Raw genomic sequence first — 20,217 nt, 5'->3', positions numbered from 1 at the left:
ATTACTTTTACCAGTTATAATTGTTATTTACTTTATGTATAATGAAAGAAAATATTTCATATTCTATCCGAGAAGAAATCACGGTAATGGAACTAAGGTAAATATTCTGCTCCAATGTCCTGTAAAGCATTCTTTGATATAACACTTTTATTAGAATGTTTGACGAGAGTTTGGGGAGATTACTTTTACCAGTTATAATTGTTATTTACTTTATGTATAATGAAAGAAAATATTTCACATTCTATCCGAGAAGAAATCACGGTAATGGAACTAAGGTAAATATTCTGCTCCAATGTCCTGTAAAGCATTCTTTGATATAACACTTTTATTAGAATGTTTGACGAGAGTTTGGGGAGATTACTTTTACCAGTTATAATTGTTATTTACTTTATGTATAATGAAAGAAAATATTTCACATTCTATCCGAGAAGAAATCACGGTAATGGAACTAAGGTAAATATTCTGCTCCAATGTCCTGTAAAGCATTCTTTGATATAACACTTTTATTAGAATGTTTGACGAGAGTTTGGGGAGATTACTTTTACCAGTTATAATTGTTATTTACTTTATGTATAATGAAAGAAAATATCTCGCATTCTATCCGAGAAGAAATCATGTTAATGGAACTAAGCCTTTTCAACATCAGATGAATGATTTTTTTTTTTTTTTTTTTTTGTATTTGCTGAAATAAGTAAATTATAGAATTTAGCTACTCACTTGTAAGCATTCCGCAAAAGGCATAGGAGTGACAAAGAATAACCCAAGTCATGCTCAAAAATCGTATTCCATGAAGGGAAGGAAGTTGGCCTTCAGAACTTTCAACATTCAGTATTTTTTCGCCATTAGTAAAGACACAGAAACAGTTGAAAAAGGATTTGCAATTTTCTAACCATGCTGTAAAACAGAAAAAATTTATTTCCCACTCCGCATTAGTCATTGTAAAAAACTGATTTATTTTCAAGAATCTAATCTGTTATAAATGATTTTAATACATAATTTAAAAAAACACGTATATTAACCTGGCAATTTAGTTTCTTGCCTTGAATCATCAACCAAAATCTCAACAGAGTCCTTCCTAACCAAACCTGAATCGCCATTTATAGTCGGTTTACCATTGACACTTGCTGAATGTGCAGGCTCGTCGACTGGATCAGCTTTCGTATAATATTCGACGACAGTTATTGAACTTCCAATGAGAGCCAGAAGAGCAAAGAGCGAGAGGAAAGATCTGAAAAGAGCGGAAAGTAGCGGGTAAAATGCATAGAACTGAAAGAATACCGAAAGTTTTGTTGAAGTTATGCAATGAATACAAATACAAAAATAGAGAAAAAAAATGAAAGCATCCAAGATGCCCAGAAGCTTAAAGAAATTCTTGAAATTATCTAAATGAAAAATACTGCCACATTTATCATTATAACCAAGTTAAAAAAAAATAATGTTATCACTGTGCTTCACCAACTATGTCTTCAGAAACAATTTCTTCCCAAAAACTTAAATATGGATTTGGCGAATTTTATTATATCTTCATACTTGGCATGTAATACATTAAAAATGCGCCAATGATTGCTCTTCACAAGATGGTCTAAATTCATGGTTCAAATTTGGCGGTGAAGTAAAAAACAAAGACACGAATAATATTCACATAAGAAATCCAGGTCGCAATCTATTTCTTTAGGCATTGATGCCGAGTATTTTAATTCAATCGTAGCAAAATGTTTAGTTTTTAACTTCTACGCAAGTTAAGATATTTTAATCAAAATTTCATTAATGGTACATTCATTTAAAACAATCACAGGAATACTTGGTGGATCAGTCACGTGGCCACGCCGATCTTCCGATGTATCTAACATCGATTACTTTCTTTAGGGGACATCTGAAAATTCTTATTTACGAGACTGCAGTTGAGTCAGCTGAGAATCACATGGTCAAAATATTAATAGGTGCTGCACGTTATATTTTGCAGTCGTTCCATTGACGCTGCCAAGCATGTATCGCTGTTGATGGAAGCAATTTTAAACAGTTCTTGTAAACATTGCACTTGTCAACGAAGGCATGATTAAACATTTTGTGTTTCTTTTCATCTCTTATTTGTGTCACTTGCGCCCATACATTCCTATTACAATAAACAGTTGCTTTAAATAAATGTACCACTGTTGGAAACTTCATTAAAATATCTTCACTAGTGTAGAAGTTAGAAACAAGATATTTTGCTTCCTTTGAATGGAGTTCCTCAGAATTTATGACTGAGAAAAGGATTTCGACCTTGGTTTCTTATGTGAATATTATTCAAATCCTTATTCCCTACCTCCCCTCTAAGTTTGTACAATGAATGTGAAATCACCTTGTATAAATATAAACACACTGAGAAATTGATTCAGTTAATATACAGGGTGTTTATAAAGTCCCGGACCCATTTTGATGTTTAATAACTCATAAAATAATAAAGATATAAACAAACTTATGACATTTATTGATGGAATAACTCATATATTTTCCTTTTCAGGTTTGAATATTTTTACTTTTGTAAATATCGTCTGCGCGTGTGGTTAATTTCAGATAATTTCATTTTCCAGTCTAAATATCTGTACTTTTCTAAATATCGTCTGCTTATTAATTGCATTTTTCTCTCTTTTGTTTTTGTCAACTATTGCAATGTTATGTTTACTTCTGATGTGTTTGTTCTATGTAGTACTTTTGTATGTGATGTTTTATTCAAGCGGATATTAAGGAGAATGCATACACCACAAGAGAAAGCACAGATTTTATGGTGGTTCATAGAAACGAAATCGATAGTGCAAGCACAGAGAAATTTCAGAAGAATTTACCAAAAAGATCCTCCATCCAAAAACAGCATCTTGCGGTGGAAAAAGAATTTTCTAGAAATTGGAAGTATCGAAGATAAGAAACGTTCCAGACGTCCTTGCACAAGTGGTTTTGATGTTGAGCGTGTCAGAGAGACATTTTTACACAATCCTAGAATATCTGTGAGATCAGCGGCAACAGAATTGGATATGCCAATTTCGACGGTGTACAAGGTTATTAAGAAAAAATTAAGACTGCGTGCATACAAAGTTCAAATTGTTCAAGTTTTGGAGCCGAACGATAGACCTAGGAGGATGGCCTTTGCAACAGATATGCTAAGGAGGATAGAAGATGCTGCTGATTTTTTGAAGAGCGTAATGTTCTCCGATGAAGCATCCTTTCATGTTTCTGGCATTGTTAATCGCCATAAAGTGCGCAAATGGCTCAGTGGATGCCGACATGCTTGCCGCTACCTGGCGTGAAATTGACTATCGACTTGATATTCTCCGTGCGACGAAGGGGGCACACGTGGAAGTTCATTGACAAGGGTCATGAAACTTTTTGAGTCTATTTAACCATTTATGTTATTAATTTAAATCTATCTTTATTATTTTATGAGTTATTAAACATCAAAATGGGTCCGGGACTTTATAAACACCCTGTACTATTCTGATATATCCCATAATATGAATCAATGTAATTCTTAATCTAGATAATAAACATAACATTGACTCTTTTTTATGCAATATGCCAGAATATTTCATGCCTCTAACTTCATAAGTAGTAAATTTGAAGGAGTTAACTCCCTTCAATAGCCCATAGAAGAGGAAAATTCTGAAGGTGAATTAAGGGAGGGTATCCTTTGTGCACCCCCTAAAACATTTCTGAGTTCAACAAAAATTATAAAAGCATATCGTGAAGCATATAAAAGCATACCGTTATCATATACAAAGCCATCTTTGTGTCTCACCATTTTAGTCGGGGCTTCGTTATTACTTAAATAACTAATGTGCATGTATCAAAACATTCTTGATGGGCTATTTCTCAGTAGTTCTCACCGCATTATCTAAATGCTTCTCACTGACTCCATTTCGATAGCTCATAAACAAAGTACGGCATTATTGTATGTCCAGTATGGCATTACTTAATTTAGATCAAATATTAATGAAAATCATGCTGGAACATCCATATAGCTGACTTCTATGTAAAATGTACATCAAGCATAAAAATAAATAGACCTCATTATGGAATCATATATGCATTAAATATTCTTTTTCAAGCGTTTTAATACTTCCTCATGTTACCTAAGCCAAAGAAATTTAAAATCTAGCAATTCATTTAGGTATAATTTCTGTCTGATATGTTCGTTTAACCACTTTTCGGTGACAATAGAATTCAACCCCAGAACATAGAAACACGAAATTGCATAAATCGATCAATTTTGACAGTAAAGGAGTTGATTTTTAAAAAATATATAATGGTGTGTCAATTTTAAATATAACTTTTACGTAGTAATCTATCAACATTCAACCACCGTAAATATTTTATTAATATATTTCCTGATTCAAACAACATAAAAATATTTTTTAACATTTAAAATATTTTACCAATTGGAAATATTCACCCATCTTCAATTATTTTAAAAATGACTATTGGGCACGATGAGAATGGGTAGCCTAGACAGCTGTCACGGTAAATAATAACTGTAATAAACTGGTACTTATATATAATTATCGAAGATTACTCATAATTATTTTTAAAAAAATTGCGATGAAAGCTATTATCAATAAACACTGGTAATTATAGATAATCATCAATTTCTTATAGATAATCAGCGAGGTGGGGATATTATAAACTAATCGATAGATTTGATAAATATTCAATGATTTATTACATTTACCAAGTTTAGTGATTATTACGAATAATCACAGGATTAATTACATTTACCGTAACATTTATATTTGTGGTGAATAGCATATACGCCAGTTAACAACTACGCTACACTAGCAATTGCTTTTGTATATTGGTTATGTTACTGGACAGCGAACCACAAGATCCCAGGTTCTATCCTCGATCAATTCAATCCGCTAAATTGGTGACCTCGAACGATGAACCTTCAACCTTCGAAACAGCTGTTGTGACGCCATCTACCCATAGCAAACTAAAGTCGTCAGATTCACTTGACGCAGCAACAAAAATTGTCGTCACACTCACGTGACGCAGCATCAACACCCACACACGCTCGCCATAACGCTTGGCGCTAATCAACTGGGTACAGGCCCTTTAGACTACAGCTAAAATACATCACCACACAACAACCATATCGTTCATCTCACCTCCGACTCACTGGAAGGAGAGTCTGTGGTGAATAGCATATAAACCTGTTAACAACTACGCTACACGAGCATATGCTTTTGTATCCTGGTTATGTTACTGGACTGCGAACCACAAGGTCCCAGGTTCTATCCTCGCGCATCTCAATCCCCTAAATATTTTTATTTAAATTGCTTTGAGTTTCGCCTGCGATAACGTTTTAAACACTTCTTAACTTCTTTAATTAGACGGCAAAATATAATTAGAAATTTAAGAAGATCGTTTGATGTAAAAATCATAGATAATATTTGGTAAGAAACAAATATTAATGTTAAAAGGAAATGCACATTAAAAAAGAAAAAGAAAAAAAAATGTTTAAAACATATTCAAATAAGTTTACTGAGATACCATCCTTAAAATATTTATATGACATTAAGTTGTATAAAAAAGGATCTATTATTTCTATATGCAATGCCAGAGTCAACAAATTAAAATTAGAACTGCACAAGAAATCTAAAATACAAGGGAATAACAATGTATTAATATATATGAATTCCAAATACAAAAGATTATGAAAACAAGAAATCACACAAAAAAGCTTGTATGGGATGTTCTAACAGGCATAAGGCCACTTACCTTAACAGGATATTTAGCAAAATTTTTGTAATATTAATATCGTCAAAACACAATTAAATAATCTTAAAAAGATGAAAATAACCCGCAAAAATCTATACACATGCTTAATTAAACATTAAAGGTTATTAATAAGCAAAATAACATAATAAATAAGAATAAAAATGTAAATTACATTACGGAAATGGCTCCTGTACTCAGTTTTCTTGTAATTGGTTTGCAGGTTAGAGTCATATTACCGAATGCTGCCTCCATTAACTCTTCGGATGTGAAATCTAAAACAGAAAAATATACACACATCATTAATATATCAAGTATTGTTTTAAAATACGAGTATGAAAATTTTTTACAATTAAAAATTGTGTTAGTGAAAGACTAAAAGAAATCTTTTGGTTGATCAAAAAATAATTCACTTCCACATTTAATGAAATAATTGCTTCTTTGAATATAATTTAGATTTATATTTTGATCAAATTATAAGAAATAAGAATTTATACCACTGAACTCAATTTAATATATGAATTAAAATGAGAAAATTTATTAGATTTAGAAATCATATTTATTTTTTTGCCATTTAGAACTCATGATAAAATACTTAAATATTTTCAGATAAATTTATGATACTATTATAAATTAGACACATTTTAAACTTTTTTAAAGTTATAATTTAAACCGATTCTTATAAAAATATTTTGAAGTCTCAGTAAAAATTTTGTTGCATAAAAAAGTTCTGGCCCTTTGCAGAAAAAAAAGAGGGGGTGGGGAGAATAACAAGACATTAAACTCTTTCTAGAATTTTTATTATTTAAGTACATTTTCTCAAGATTAAATTTTTCCTATTCAAATTATCCATGCCTTATATCATATTTCATTGTAAAAAAAGTTTTAAAAATTTAAAACGCTTCATTTTCCTGAACTTTTTGATTACGATTAAGTCTCCATTATTTTATTTCAAAAATTGGTTTGTAACCAACTTCTTAAACAAAAAAATAAAACAGAATTAATTTTAAGAGTATTTCATGCTTTTCTCTTCAATATGGCTAAAGAAAAATGAAGGAAAAAGAAAATATGATTTATCCCCCCCCTTTTTTTTTTTTTTTTGGTTGATGGTAACTTTACAAATATTTTATAGTTATTTTAAAGCCAAATTCTATAAAACATAAACAACAAGAATTGAAATTTCAAGAATTCTACTTCATATTTATTAAAATTTAATGATCTAATTTAATTTACTCTTTAAAAAAAGAGATTTAAATATTTTTTGTCAAAATTCTTTTGAAGGCAACAATTTTTAAGTAGAAAATTCCATTTATATTATACTGACATAACCTAAGGCTTAAAACATGGAGAAAGTTATTCACTCAAATTACAAATCATTCATGCAGCACATGCTTTGTTGTAACTAATTATATTCACTTTTAAAAATATTTTTCTTGGAAAAAAACACCGGTAGATGTTAAATTTGCCTTGTATGGCGAAGCAAAATTTTGATTGATCTGGAATAGGGCAAGACTGCTCGTGTCATTCGATATAGTTACATTATTTCTAAAACTTCATATCGTTTTAGAGTTTCTTGTTTTAGAGTTTAGCATTACTTGACCTTCAAATAATGGCAATTAAAGAGAAGAGCAATCGGCCTGAATGGTTCCCCGGTAAAATTAGCAATATGCATCTTAGGAGCCAAGATCAGGATCCTTCTAGTTCTTTGGTTTCTGTATTGGAGACTATAAAAAACGAGGAACTGGTCTAAAGAGAGCAGTTGAGTGAGTGGGTTTTTTGAATGCTTATCTCAAGCAGTAATTCGTGTTGCTGTGATTGGTAAATAAAGATTAGTTGCTTACATTGATACTATTAATTTCTCGAAGTAGAGTCTTTATGTATACTTCGGCTGTCTTTTCGTGCTTTCTTTTGGAATATCCGTAGTAACTTGGACTTTTTTCGTAACAATATATACCAAATTTGTGATAGCAATAAGATCTCAAAGTCCTCATGGATACTCAAGTCTGTCTGATATTCAGTATAAGTATTTGAATCATTATATGAAATGTCTTTGAAAATTATTTATAGCGAATACTTACTTTTAAATTTAAAGTCTTTGAATATGCTTCCGAAGGTGTTGGCAATGGTTCCATTTGGATTGCAAGAATCTGGCAAGCAGACTGCATTAGATATAGGGAGTGACTGAAAATAAATCATAAAAGTGGTGTAATGATTCCTCGGATTATGGATGTGTTAAAAGCCAGTAGATCGAATATATGAAACTCCATTCAAGAGAAATAAACAAAATTTTAATCTGATGTGAGGTGAAAATAATATTAATTTATAACGGCGAATAATAATAGTTTCCTCATAGGGTGAAAATAATATTAATTTATAACGGCGAATAATAATAGTTTCCTCATAGGGTGAAAATAATAACAGGAATTTAATAATAGTGCAATTTTTTATCAATGTTGCACTATTTTGTAAAATGTATAACCCAAGAAGGATACTATTATCTTCAAAGAGAAACAGTTATTTATAAAAGAAGTTCTTCTACTATTCCATTTAATTAGAATCACATTAGACGCTAATGCTCCATTTGCTTATATTAGGGGGAATGAGGAACATTGAAGAATACTTTTTAGGCTCTATTTGTCTGTCTTTATATTACTAATAAAAATTAACTTAATAACAGGAATATATAAACATATTTGCCCCCAAAATATAAATATATTTGCATTATGTTATAAAAATTATGTATTGCAAAAAATATAGTTAACATAAATTTAGCAACTACAGAAATGAAAAGTAATCATATAAAATATGTATAAAATTAGTTTTAAAATTAAAAAAATAAGGAAAAACTATATCTGTAGAAGGACGAGACTCTTTATAATTTCATTATTATAATAATTGACGAGCAGGATAGGGTGATAATTGTAATTATTTTCTAAATTCCCCATTTCACAAGACAAAACAAACACGAACACGAAAATACACGACACTCACTTAGAATACAATCTAATAATGACCCCCAAGAAGGATAATGGGCAATATATCTTGATGTTGATAAGATAACGCCATCTATTGTATCAGAAGAGAAGGTAGTAGACTTATGAAACTGATACACATGGGAATAAAAAGGGCGTCACTAGAAACATTTTTTAAGATGATACTGGATAGTTTACTTGCGATAATATGTTCTAAAGTTATTAAGAAAGAGTGTTAAAATTTCTACTATATTGTCACGTAGATACTCTAGTGCGGAACTCAATGACACACACGAGAAATAGAGCTAAACCAATTTATTAACTGAACTCAGAACACAGTGACTGACAAATCTTCTGCTTTTATACTAGCAGGGAAAGTTCCAGAATACTTTCCTGGAGACAGTAAGAAAAGTCCAGAACACTTGTCTGGTAAACTAAAGAAAGGTCCAGTATCTTCTGGAACATGAAATAAAGGAAAACATAAAATCAAGGAATTAAATATTTACATATACTGTGAATCGCATTGTCTCTAGCGGGATTCGAACCCACGGTCTCTTGACCCTGAGACCAGCGCCATGACCATTAGGCCATGGAGGTTTGACTGCCTGTCTTCAATGCGGCAATATTCTAATTAAAAATATAAAGACTGAAAATTCCTATCATAATAAGTGTAAGTGTAAGTAAATGTTATTTCTCATATTTGGGTGATTTAGGTACAACTAAATTTTGAATAATTTTTTTAAATCATACATGTCACATTATGTATAACCCTTATTACAGAAAGCATGGCAATACATTATCAAATTACGAAGAACACTTTTTTTTAATAGTATATAGACCACTCCGATAGGTCAACTCTAAAAATAGATAAGCTTAAAGAATAGGACTAAACTTTTGTTAACTTTGTACTTCAAAATTTAGAAAAAAATATGCAACCAATTATCATAAAAAGAATATTTCTTCCAATATCGGCGAAGTTTTGGTACTGCTAATTAAATAGAGAATTTTAATTTGGTTCCGCTTTATTACGGTCATTGTTTAAAAATAGAACAACTTGGAGTTTGCAAAACACAAGTTTATCATGATTTCATTTAATTACGAAAAGAAGTTACTCACCATGTTATTCAAATTCACTGGAATTTGAAGAGTGCAGTATTTTCCACGGAAACCTCCAATCGTTGTACCTTCAAAGTTAGGAGCCTCAACGCCGAGGCATTCGTCATACTCTCCAAGCCACTTCAAATTGCCCAGCAAAATACCGCTTTCGGGTTTTCCAAAGGAATCCAACACTGAAAATGGTAATAAAAATGTATTAAAAATGTGTAAGAACATTTGGTTGTAAATTTTAAAATATGGTAAAGTTAGATTAAAATATCTGAAATTGTATTCCTAAAATTTTACCACGACTTATATCTAATTTAAATGTAGTTCCTTAAGAAAAATTTTCCCAACATATACTTTCTAAGGAATATTTCTAACTATTGCAAGTTGCCATATAATTTAAATACTAATTGCATCGTTCAAATTACAGTAATTTTAATTGAAAATAATATTATTTATAACATAAATTTCTTATTTTTCTCGTTAATATATATATTTTTTAATGCAAAGCTAAATACAATAGTTATGGGACATTAGCATTTATTACTGAGATAAAGACTCAAGTTCGTTTAGAAGCGATTACAAGATATTAATATTAACAAAAAAATCATAGAAGATCATATGTTATCGATTTTTGTATGAAAATGTCAGCACATACCAGTAAAAGTTGTGTACGTTTCAGCGTTGAATACCAGTTTATATGCGCACTGTTGATAAAAATTTCCATAATCAAAAAGATGCTCAGTTACTGTAAATAAGCGAAATTCTGACCGAAATATTTATTAATATTAGTATTATGTTCAAACATGAAATTAACATTCTGTTTTATATTTGCAATTCCAGTTATGACGCTTCGTACACAAAACAAGAGGAATGTTACCAATGTTAAAGCAGATCATAAATTTCAAACGATTTTCTTATTTCTATAAATTGAATTAAGTCTTGTTGAATTAATCTCGTTTGACCTCGTGCATGAAGATCAAAATAGTTATAAAAGTGACTGATTAGCATGAGGAAATAATGAAACCATAGGAATAATTGATATGGAGTTATAATGGATTTATAGTTTTTTTTATAAATCCATTTAAAATAAATTAAATCATTCAAGCAATAAAGAAAACAAAGCAAAGAACGTAAAAAGACAAATAAAATGGAAGTTAATAATTACTTAGCAGATAATGCTCAATGAAATATTCGAAATTCAATAAATTATATTTATTTGCCATAAGTAAATTAAAAGCTTGCGCTTGAAACTAAAATTTATCAGCTGATACGAAGCGATATAAGGTACGCATTTTTATGAATGTTAAGAGATAAAAAAAAATGGTATCCAATGTTTTGTTTTGCGAATGTTTTAGAAACAAAGCATTAATAAAAATATTCCGAATGTGCTAGATGGCATTCATTTCATTTTTAACCATAGTTCAACTTCAGTATTTTATCTGAATAAAAGAAAATAAATTTCATAGTGGTTGTGCATTGAATGGGTGGTGGATAGTAAAATATTTTTCAACAACAACGAACACGGTGTACGTTATTATAATTAAAAATAAAGGGTATACTCAATGAAGAAACCCACTTTGTATTCCTGCCATTACACAAATGATACAGTAATGTATTAGAATTTCAGCAAAAATTTGTTTGATCAATATAGATGGTCTAACAGTTTTCATGCGTGTCAAAAAATCAATATTTGAACAATTATTATTAATATTTAAATTATTAATTATTATTATTACTATTCCAACGGTATCCCATTTCTGCTCAGGAAATCTGTCGGCATTGTAAGAAAGAGATATTTCGGATGGTTCATTCAGGAGGGCCCCCATTTCCCACCGCGAATTTCAATGAAGTCATTTCTTTTGGACACTTTAGAGAAGACCAAGTAAGAAATTAATTTTATAAAATCATATAATTCTTATTATGAGTTGTTGTTATTCTTATTTGAAGTTGCGTGTATAATCAATATGTCTTTGTCACAGTGACAGAACTCAAACTATTTGGCAGCATATTGTGAAAATCGATCCACAAATGCTGCTGTCAACTGTGATAGGATGGCTTGCAATACTTGTGCCACATCATATAATGGAATTCAGGTTCTGCATTTATTGCTGAAAACAAATCTATATGTTGCAAATATTTCTATTATTACTTTTGGTGATATTTAAAGTTGCTTTTTTTGAAAAAAAGAATAAAATTATTACCTAACAAGAAAATTCGGAGAAACAATATTAGTTTCAGAATATTTGTTCTTTTCAAACGAATTTTTAAAATGTTAAAAGAGTTACAAATTTTGATCCCAACGCGGTATATTAAGTAACTTTAAACTGGTTTATCAGAAATAAAAACATCTTAAAAGATCTCGAACTAACAACAATAGAAGAGCATTTTAAAAAATTAAGTACCAAATACTACCAAAAACTAGATAGCAATAGCAATACTGCAATAAAAGAAATTCCAGTATACGACCCCAAAATAACAGAAATAGAAGAAGACCTAGGACGCTACTCCACTAAGTGACACACCAACCCAACACCTCGTCAGCATGAAAGTTCCCTGCCATTGTCCAAAGCACACTTTCTAATACATAGATATTAGCAACGCTAGGTAATATATTAATACCTAACAATTAATACAATTAATTCTTCTTATTTTTTTATCAAAATATTCCTCATAATTATTAAAAAAAATTATAATAACACCCTCAAAGTTACGTCCAATATATATTGTCTGTTACTTATCTATCAATTTAGCCGAATAGAAGATAAAAGGCCATCGAGCCTAGGAGCTTCTCTAAAAACCCCATATCATTTGCATTGGAAAGGACATTGCTCAGGAAGAAAATATTTTGTTTTCATTAATAAAATATATTTAATCATTGTCACGAAATCTTTATAAAACCTCCCTTATGACTTAATATCGGGCTAATCATTTAGATTTAATGGATAACTCAGGTTAAGGGGAGTCTCTGTCTCTATTCAGAGTGATTTTAAACTCGTGGTACAGACTTAAAGGAGAGATAAGGAATCAGTATATAAGGAATACGAATAACATTCACATATTAAATCTAGGCTGTAATCCATTTCATTAATTATGAATACAGGGTATCTAAATTCAACTGAAATAAAATGTCTTTTTTTTAACTTCTACACAAGTGAAGCCGGCGTCCTGGCATAGGGGTAGCGCGTCTTCCCCCGTGATCAGGGCGTCCTGGGTACGAGTCCCGATTCGGGCATGGTTGTTCTTCATCTGTTCTACATGTGAGATATGTGAATGTGCCCCCCCCATGTAAAAAGGGGTTGTGCAAGCGAATGTGATGCGTGAGTAGCTAAGACGTACTCTTGGCCCTAGTTGACGCTACTGAAACACGAGACGCTACCTTGGCTTAAGATCGCTGACTTCGTTAGCGAGCTTCTCCATGGCAAGTGCCGTTATAAACAACAATACCAATGAAGATATTTTAATGAAATTTTCAACAATGATATGGTGAGACAGTCCCTTGGTCCACCCCTGTCATCCGATTTATCGAACATCATTTTTTTTCCTATTAGTTTGAATAAACAAAAATGAAATGAAAGAAAAAACGATCAGAATATCTATTGGGAAAATAATTATTGACTCTGCTCGATTTTGATTGAAAACGGTACTAAAGACGCGAGAACTACCGATGAAAGCATTTGTATAAATACTATAAAATAAACGCATATTTTAATCCGCAAAAACAGTTTTATTGTTTTGGGCAATAAATATATAATGTTCAATATACGAATTTCTAATTGGTGAGAATCGTTTTCATTTGAAATGATCCGATTGAACAAGCTTTTAAGATAGTTCTTGAATAAATTAATTTGGAATAAATTAAATATTTTACAGATATCAATTTCTGTTCTTTCAAGATATTTGAATAAATTATTAAGAAAATCAATCAGAAACGTTTTATTGAATACTCAGCATCAACGAGTGGGAAAAAAAAATTATGCTGCTAAAGGCAAAATCCCATCTCGTTTCTATAATTAATATATTTAAAACTTTTACTTCAATTTAAATAACAGGATTTGTCATTAAAAAATAAATACTATGAAAATTTTCTTAAATAAATTTAAAAATTAAGAAAAAATAATTTTTTTTAAATTTTATTTTTAAATTATGGCAATGGAATGTTTGAAATATGACAAGATCAGAATTCGAAATTTCCGAACATAGTTCTATAGATGAGAATATGAAAAGAAAAAATTTTATAAATGGAAAATGATAGTTTAATTTTTTCTTATTCTTTAATAGCTTTCATAAATTCCATATAATTTAAATAAAAAATAAGTAAAATGCTAATAAAAAATAAAAATTATAACAATTATTATTTTAGAAATTTAATTTATTTTAGTAATAATAGCATACATCAGTCTTAATATTACAATTGTATTATAAAAATTCAAAATAAGCAATATAGTTCATAAATTAATTTTTTTACTTAAATTTGAATTACAATTTTTAAAATTATATTCTTGAATGAAAGCATTGGAAAATAATAAAATTCTAGAATGGAATAAGAGTTTTCAGAACTTTATCTCATCCCTTTTTAATAAAATCAAATCAATAAAGTCAAAGTATAAATGCTTTAGAGGGAAAAAAAATTGAATTCGAGTTTTAAAAAATGTAATTATTTTAGTTCCACATGATTCAAAACATTTACAAGCTAAGGTAAATATTTCTAAATAAAGCATTTTCCCAATTTAAATTTAATATTCGCAAATAGTTAGTACTAACATTTATTTGATTATTTAGCCTTGAAATAAGGCATAAATGGAAATTTTTAATACATCAATTACTGAACTGTTTAAGATCAAGTTAAATTCTGAATTGGCTATGTACTTACTTTTCAAAGACCATTGAGATCGTTTTTGCAAGCCATCATACACATTCTGTAAATCTCTTAAACACTTGCTTGATGAAAGCTGGAGAAATAATTGCAGCAATTTTGTTTTGAGTTCGCTCGGAACAATGTCATTGATTCCATTCAACAATTCTTTCTCCTCTTCCGAAACTGATTTCAAATTTTCAGATGTTTTAATATTCTCGGCGTAGTTATTAATCAATTTAACAAAATCATAATTTTGTGATGGATTATCAGTCTCAATATTTTGGCAGAGAACATAAGAAGAACTGCAAATGGCAAATATAAAACAAAGTAGAAATTTCTTAATGTTCCAATCCATTATGGGAATACGTGTTATAAGTTAAAGTTAAATAGAGTTAGGAGTTCCTTGCCTAAAATCAATATCCAAAAGACTTTACGTATTGGAAAACTGTTATTTAAGTAGTTATTCGAAAGTGTCAAAGAGTGATAAGATAGTGCATCACATGTAAATTGCAAACAATGAAATTTCAATTATCACTCCTTCGTTTCGCAGATAATAAAAAGACCTTGATTAAGTTCGATGGATTGTGAACGCAGAAATTCCTACAAAAGGATTACAAACGGCATTCTTTTACAATTTTGGAAGACAGGGAAAGATAGGTGTTCATATTAAATTGCGTGTTTAATTTTTGATTTTCTTGATTTACGTTTAATTAGATTAGACACTCCTTTGGAAATTATTTGAAAGGGAGTTTGAAATATACTTCGTCATTTCGACTTAACATCAGAGAAGGAACTTCACTTCACTTCGCTATTTGATTTTTTATATATCAAACTTAATTAATTTAAATTGCTAAAAATATTTTTTAATTATTATTAATAATTAATTTAAACATAAGACGAACACAGTTAACTATAAGTCGATTTTTTATTTCAATTTTTACATCACTTAGCTATGAGAAGAAAAATTTTCATAAAATCCTTATATAAAAATGTTAAAATTTAAATAGAGTTAAAGTTATATAGTTTTCTCCAATTCTAAAATATTTTCTTACAAACTTTTTTGAAGTTTGTATTCATAATTATTGCATCAATAAGAATAAATGAAATTTAAGATTTTTATAAAATGATATAAATTTGAATTTAAATTTATTATCTTAATTTTCGTATAATATGTGTATTAGATCCAATATTATTTAATGTAATTAATTTTCACCAGTTTCAACACTATTAAAATTAAATGCCAGCAAAAAGGTTCATTTATAGGTTAATTATCTTTCTAATATTCACTAAATGTTTTATCATATGCATGGATTTTAAAATATGAAATTGATATTAAATTATGCATATTTAATTACATGCTTTATACAAAATATAGAAGTACTGAGGTCAATTATGGAAAAATTGTGAATATGATCACTTCGACAAAATTAATAAAAAATGTAATCATTATTTCATTTGAAGCATCATATTCTTAAAATTTCAAAATTGACTTAACAGGATATAGAAAAAATAATGTATACACCAATAACAACTAAAAACATTGCGTACATTATCAAGTTTCAGTTTTTAATGTGTACCATTTAAGAAAAAACAAGCATTCTACAACAGAAAAAACATTCTACGACAGAAAAAGGAAAATTTCACAGTGAAAGCTATACAATTAAAAGGGCGTTACCATATGAGTAGAAGCTTTAAATTGTTATATTCCTTCAATACTATTACCGTCTTTGTTCACCAAGTGCGTCCAACGATGTCAATGTCGAAAAATATTTAAAGCAGTACACGCCTATTGAAGATTTGAAAGGAGAGAATAATTATTTTAAGAATCAACTCGATAGCAATCGATGAGTGACTTATTTGCTCGGCGAGGATGGGAGTTACTCTGTTTTGCTCCCCTTCTTTATGCCTGGATTTAACGCATTTGCAGTGTTCAACGTTTGAAAAGTGCAGAATTGCTCAATACCATAAAAAAATTTTATTTTATAAAAATCGAAATATTTCAAAATGATAAGAAACTCAAAAACAAAATGGTGTACGCTACGAATTTATAATTTTATTCAGTTCAATAAAATACACATTGAAAATAATTTGCGAAATTAAATTATTAAATTTAATAGTTTGAAGCGGCATGATACAGCTTGATAGAACATGCAATACACACATACACACACACACATACACACAGACAGACAAACACACACAGACAAACAGACACACACACAGAGAGAGAGACAAACAGACACACACAGAGAGAGAGAGACAAACAGACACACACACACAGAGAAAGACAAACAGACACACACACAGAGAGAGAGAGACAAGCAGACACACACAGAGAGAGAGAGAGAGACAAACAGACACACACACAGAGAGAGAGAGAGATTGAGTCAAAAAGAAATTATCACACTGGAATGCAATTTGTAAAAAAAATATATAGTAAACTTTATTCCAAAATCCAACGTATAACGAGACGAAAAAAAATGTACCTTACGTAGTTCAGATGAAAACAAGAATTATTTGAAAATGGCTAAATTCACATAAAAATATGATGCATGTGCAGGAAAAACATGAGAGATACAGTTACAGGTATTCAAGTCACATTACAACACTGATAGAATGTCTTTTCCTTTTTATTTGTGATAAATGTACAACATAATATTTACAAGTTTTCTGTATCGGCTTTACTTCAATGGGTATTAAAAATGTTGACCAATAAACTTAGTCGGTAATGATGGAAATTTTATTATTTTTCATGTTGCTAATATTTATTTTTGATCTAATTTGCTCACTTTTTTTCTTCTACTAATTTTTGCTTGAAGATGCAAAATGCTCTGTCTTTATGAACAACTTTGAAAATAACATAATTGTTTTAAAAGATTATGTAGAGTCAAATAGAAAATATTTTTGTAAACATACTGAAATCGTCGAATAATATCAAATTAACTAAAAATTTGGTTCTATTTCGCAATCATCTCTTTCTATTAACATTGTATACATGAGTGTTGTGGTTGCGTACACTAATGTTTTGTTCTTATGCTCAAACACTTAGCACGCATATCTGCGCTTTGATGATAATGGTCAGGAAAATTCCTGTTCTTATATTTGCCAATGCTGTAAATGGGTTAAGATCAAATGATTGTGATTCGATACTAAAGATCATTATGAGGTAAACTTGGAAGGGACATTTCAAAACAATCGCTACGGTACTGATCCAGAGATTCTCTAAATGATAGATATCTCCATTCGAATCCTCATTAAAAAAATACTGGTACTAGCTCGAATATTCTACAGTTTCGGAAGGACTGACTTTAAAATCTTCGAATTCTCATGAAATTCGAATCCTATATTCGAATCCTCATCAAAAGCAATATTGGCTCGAATATTCTAGAACTTTTATATCAATACAAACAATTTGTTCACAACTCTGGTGAACGACATCGAAAGTTTTAAATGTTTTAACCTAATATTGATGATAAATCGCTGTTGTTGTATACCTGACTTTATTGAATTTTTGTGCCTAGTAGATTGGTCAAAACTGCTTGACAGTTTTGAAAATGAACCATTTTGTGAAACTTCCAATTTAAGGAATGGATTGACACTGAAAATTGTTGAAATTTCGGTTGTAATTAAAGGGGACATTTTCTCAAGGGAAATTAAATATTTAATAGAAAATTTAAGACACATTGAACGAAAAGTTTATTTTAATTATAAAACAATACAATTTTGTTTCTGTTTTTGAAGCAATATTTATTTTTTAATTGCAGTACTGTTATATACAGTATTTTTTTTTAGTCTATACCGACTACTATTCTGATGCGATAGATTTCAAATTCATAACTCCTAATCGGTAATCTCAGAACAATTAATTCTTTGTTAAATCACTCCAAAATTAACATAATATGTATGATAATAGTTAGACATGAACAAATTCATGTCAAATCGTCAGTTATGTACAAAATACCAATTTTTTGTACATTTTTTTGAACAGATTCATTAATTTGGATAGAACACAAGCATTATTGTAGATGTTGTAACGATGTAAGGAATTTATTATTAAAGCAGATTCTCATAAGAAAAACATTCAAAGAAATTTCATTTTCTTTTGATTTATATCCATTTAGAGTTCTCAAAAAAATTTCATAAAAATATTTGAGAAAGGAAAAACTTGTATCAAATGATTGATTGAGTTTTTAATGAATAAAAGAAAGACCTTTCCCGAAGGTTCGTGGAGGCAATTTGATACTTGATGTGAATGAACTTGATGTGATACCTGATGTGAATGAACTTGATGTGATACTTGATGTGAATGAACTTGATGTGATACTTGATGTGAATGAACTTGATGTGAATGAATTTAATGTGAATGAATTTAATGTGATACTTGATGTGATACCTGATGTGAATAAACTTGATGTGATACTTGATGTGATACCTGATGTGAATGAACTTGATGTGAATGAATTTAATGTGATACTTGATGTGATACCTGATGTGAATGAATTTAATGTGATACTGATGTGAATAAACTTGATGTGAATGAATTTAATGTGATACTTGATGTGAATGAACCTGATGTGAATGAACTTGATGTGATACCTGATGTGAATGAACTTGATGTGAAGGAATTTAATGGGATAATTGATGTGAATGAAAACCAAAATAAATAAAAAAAATATAAAGAAAGAATCGGTATAGTATGGCGGTCAAAAGTATACTAATTTGATGTTACCCAGAGTTTATTGCCCTGCCTTTAATGCATAAAATGATAATTCTTAACAATTACAGTATTACAGAAGTTGTAAGAAAATTTATCAAACGTTTCCAAGAATTTAGATACAGATGTGCTGAATGAAGCACGTAACGTGGTGTAACACTCACCTTCAATATCAGCAAAAAGATAAAAAGGGAAGAAGACGTCGTCTCCTACGTTTTATTTTATTATCATTGCTAAAAGATATGAAATCCATTCAATTTGTTAGCTAATAACAACTACAAAAAAAATCTGATTTTGTTTGGGCGAAGACAAAAAAGCAAACAAAAAAAAAACGTAACTTCGGATGAAAGAATCCTTTTAAGACAAATTGTAATTTATTTTGTTATTGAAAAAAAAAAAGAATAGGTCTCACCCATCAAAAAGGAATTCTATTTTGATTTAGAAGAGTTTGATATTTCAAATACTTTTGCAAGATATTTAAAGTAATTCATTGAGTTGATTCTTTTGGAAAATGAATTGAAGTATAGAGCTCATAAATTTATATGGTCTTAAATTCCACGAATTTAACTGTTATTGAAAGGCGAAATGAAATTGAAAATTTTATGCGTCAAAGCTTAACTTGTGCTGGCTTTAAAATTTTTTTTAATCAGATACGCAGTTATCTCTATTTATACTAGTAATGTAGAAAAATGTGTGTGTGTGCGTGCTTGCGTGTGTGTGTATATGTGCGTTAGGCCTCTACAGAATACTTTGATTTACCTAAAGTTAAGAAATTTGAAATAACTATACATTGGAAGGATCGAATGTGCACCTGTTGGAGATTT

At 29.7% G+C, this 20,217-nt stretch overlaps 1 protein-coding gene across 1 annotated transcript in view; it reads right to left on the bottom strand.

Moving 5' to 3' along the window:
• LOC129981503 (nose resistant to fluoxetine protein 6-like) overlaps positions 1-15,121 on the bottom strand; it is a 40,919-nt gene extending 25,798 nt beyond the window's left edge. The window contains exons 1-6 of the mRNA XM_056092360.1: positions 14,695-15,121; positions 9,837-10,009; positions 7,827-7,929; positions 5,924-6,023; positions 1,020-1,228; positions 718-894 (exon numbers count right to left, since the gene is read on the bottom strand). Of these exons, the coding sequence (XP_055948335.1) occupies positions 718-894; positions 1,020-1,228; positions 5,924-6,023; positions 7,827-7,929; positions 9,837-10,009; positions 14,695-15,034 (1,102 nt within the window). The 5' untranslated portion in view covers positions 15,035-15,121. The remainder of the gene's footprint in view (positions 1-717; positions 895-1,019; positions 1,229-5,923; positions 6,024-7,826; positions 7,930-9,836; positions 10,010-14,694) is intronic.
• Positions 15,122-20,217: the final 5,096 nt, after the last annotated feature.

The sequence above is a fragment of the Argiope bruennichi genome, chromosome 8 (genome assembly GCF_947563725.1).
Source record: "Argiope bruennichi chromosome 8, qqArgBrue1.1, whole genome shotgun sequence".
Classification (NCBI taxonomy): domain Eukaryota; kingdom Metazoa; phylum Arthropoda; class Arachnida; order Araneae; family Araneidae; genus Argiope; species Argiope bruennichi.
Note: the sequence above shows the minus strand (reverse complement) of the source record. Positions and strands in the feature narration are given on the sequence as shown.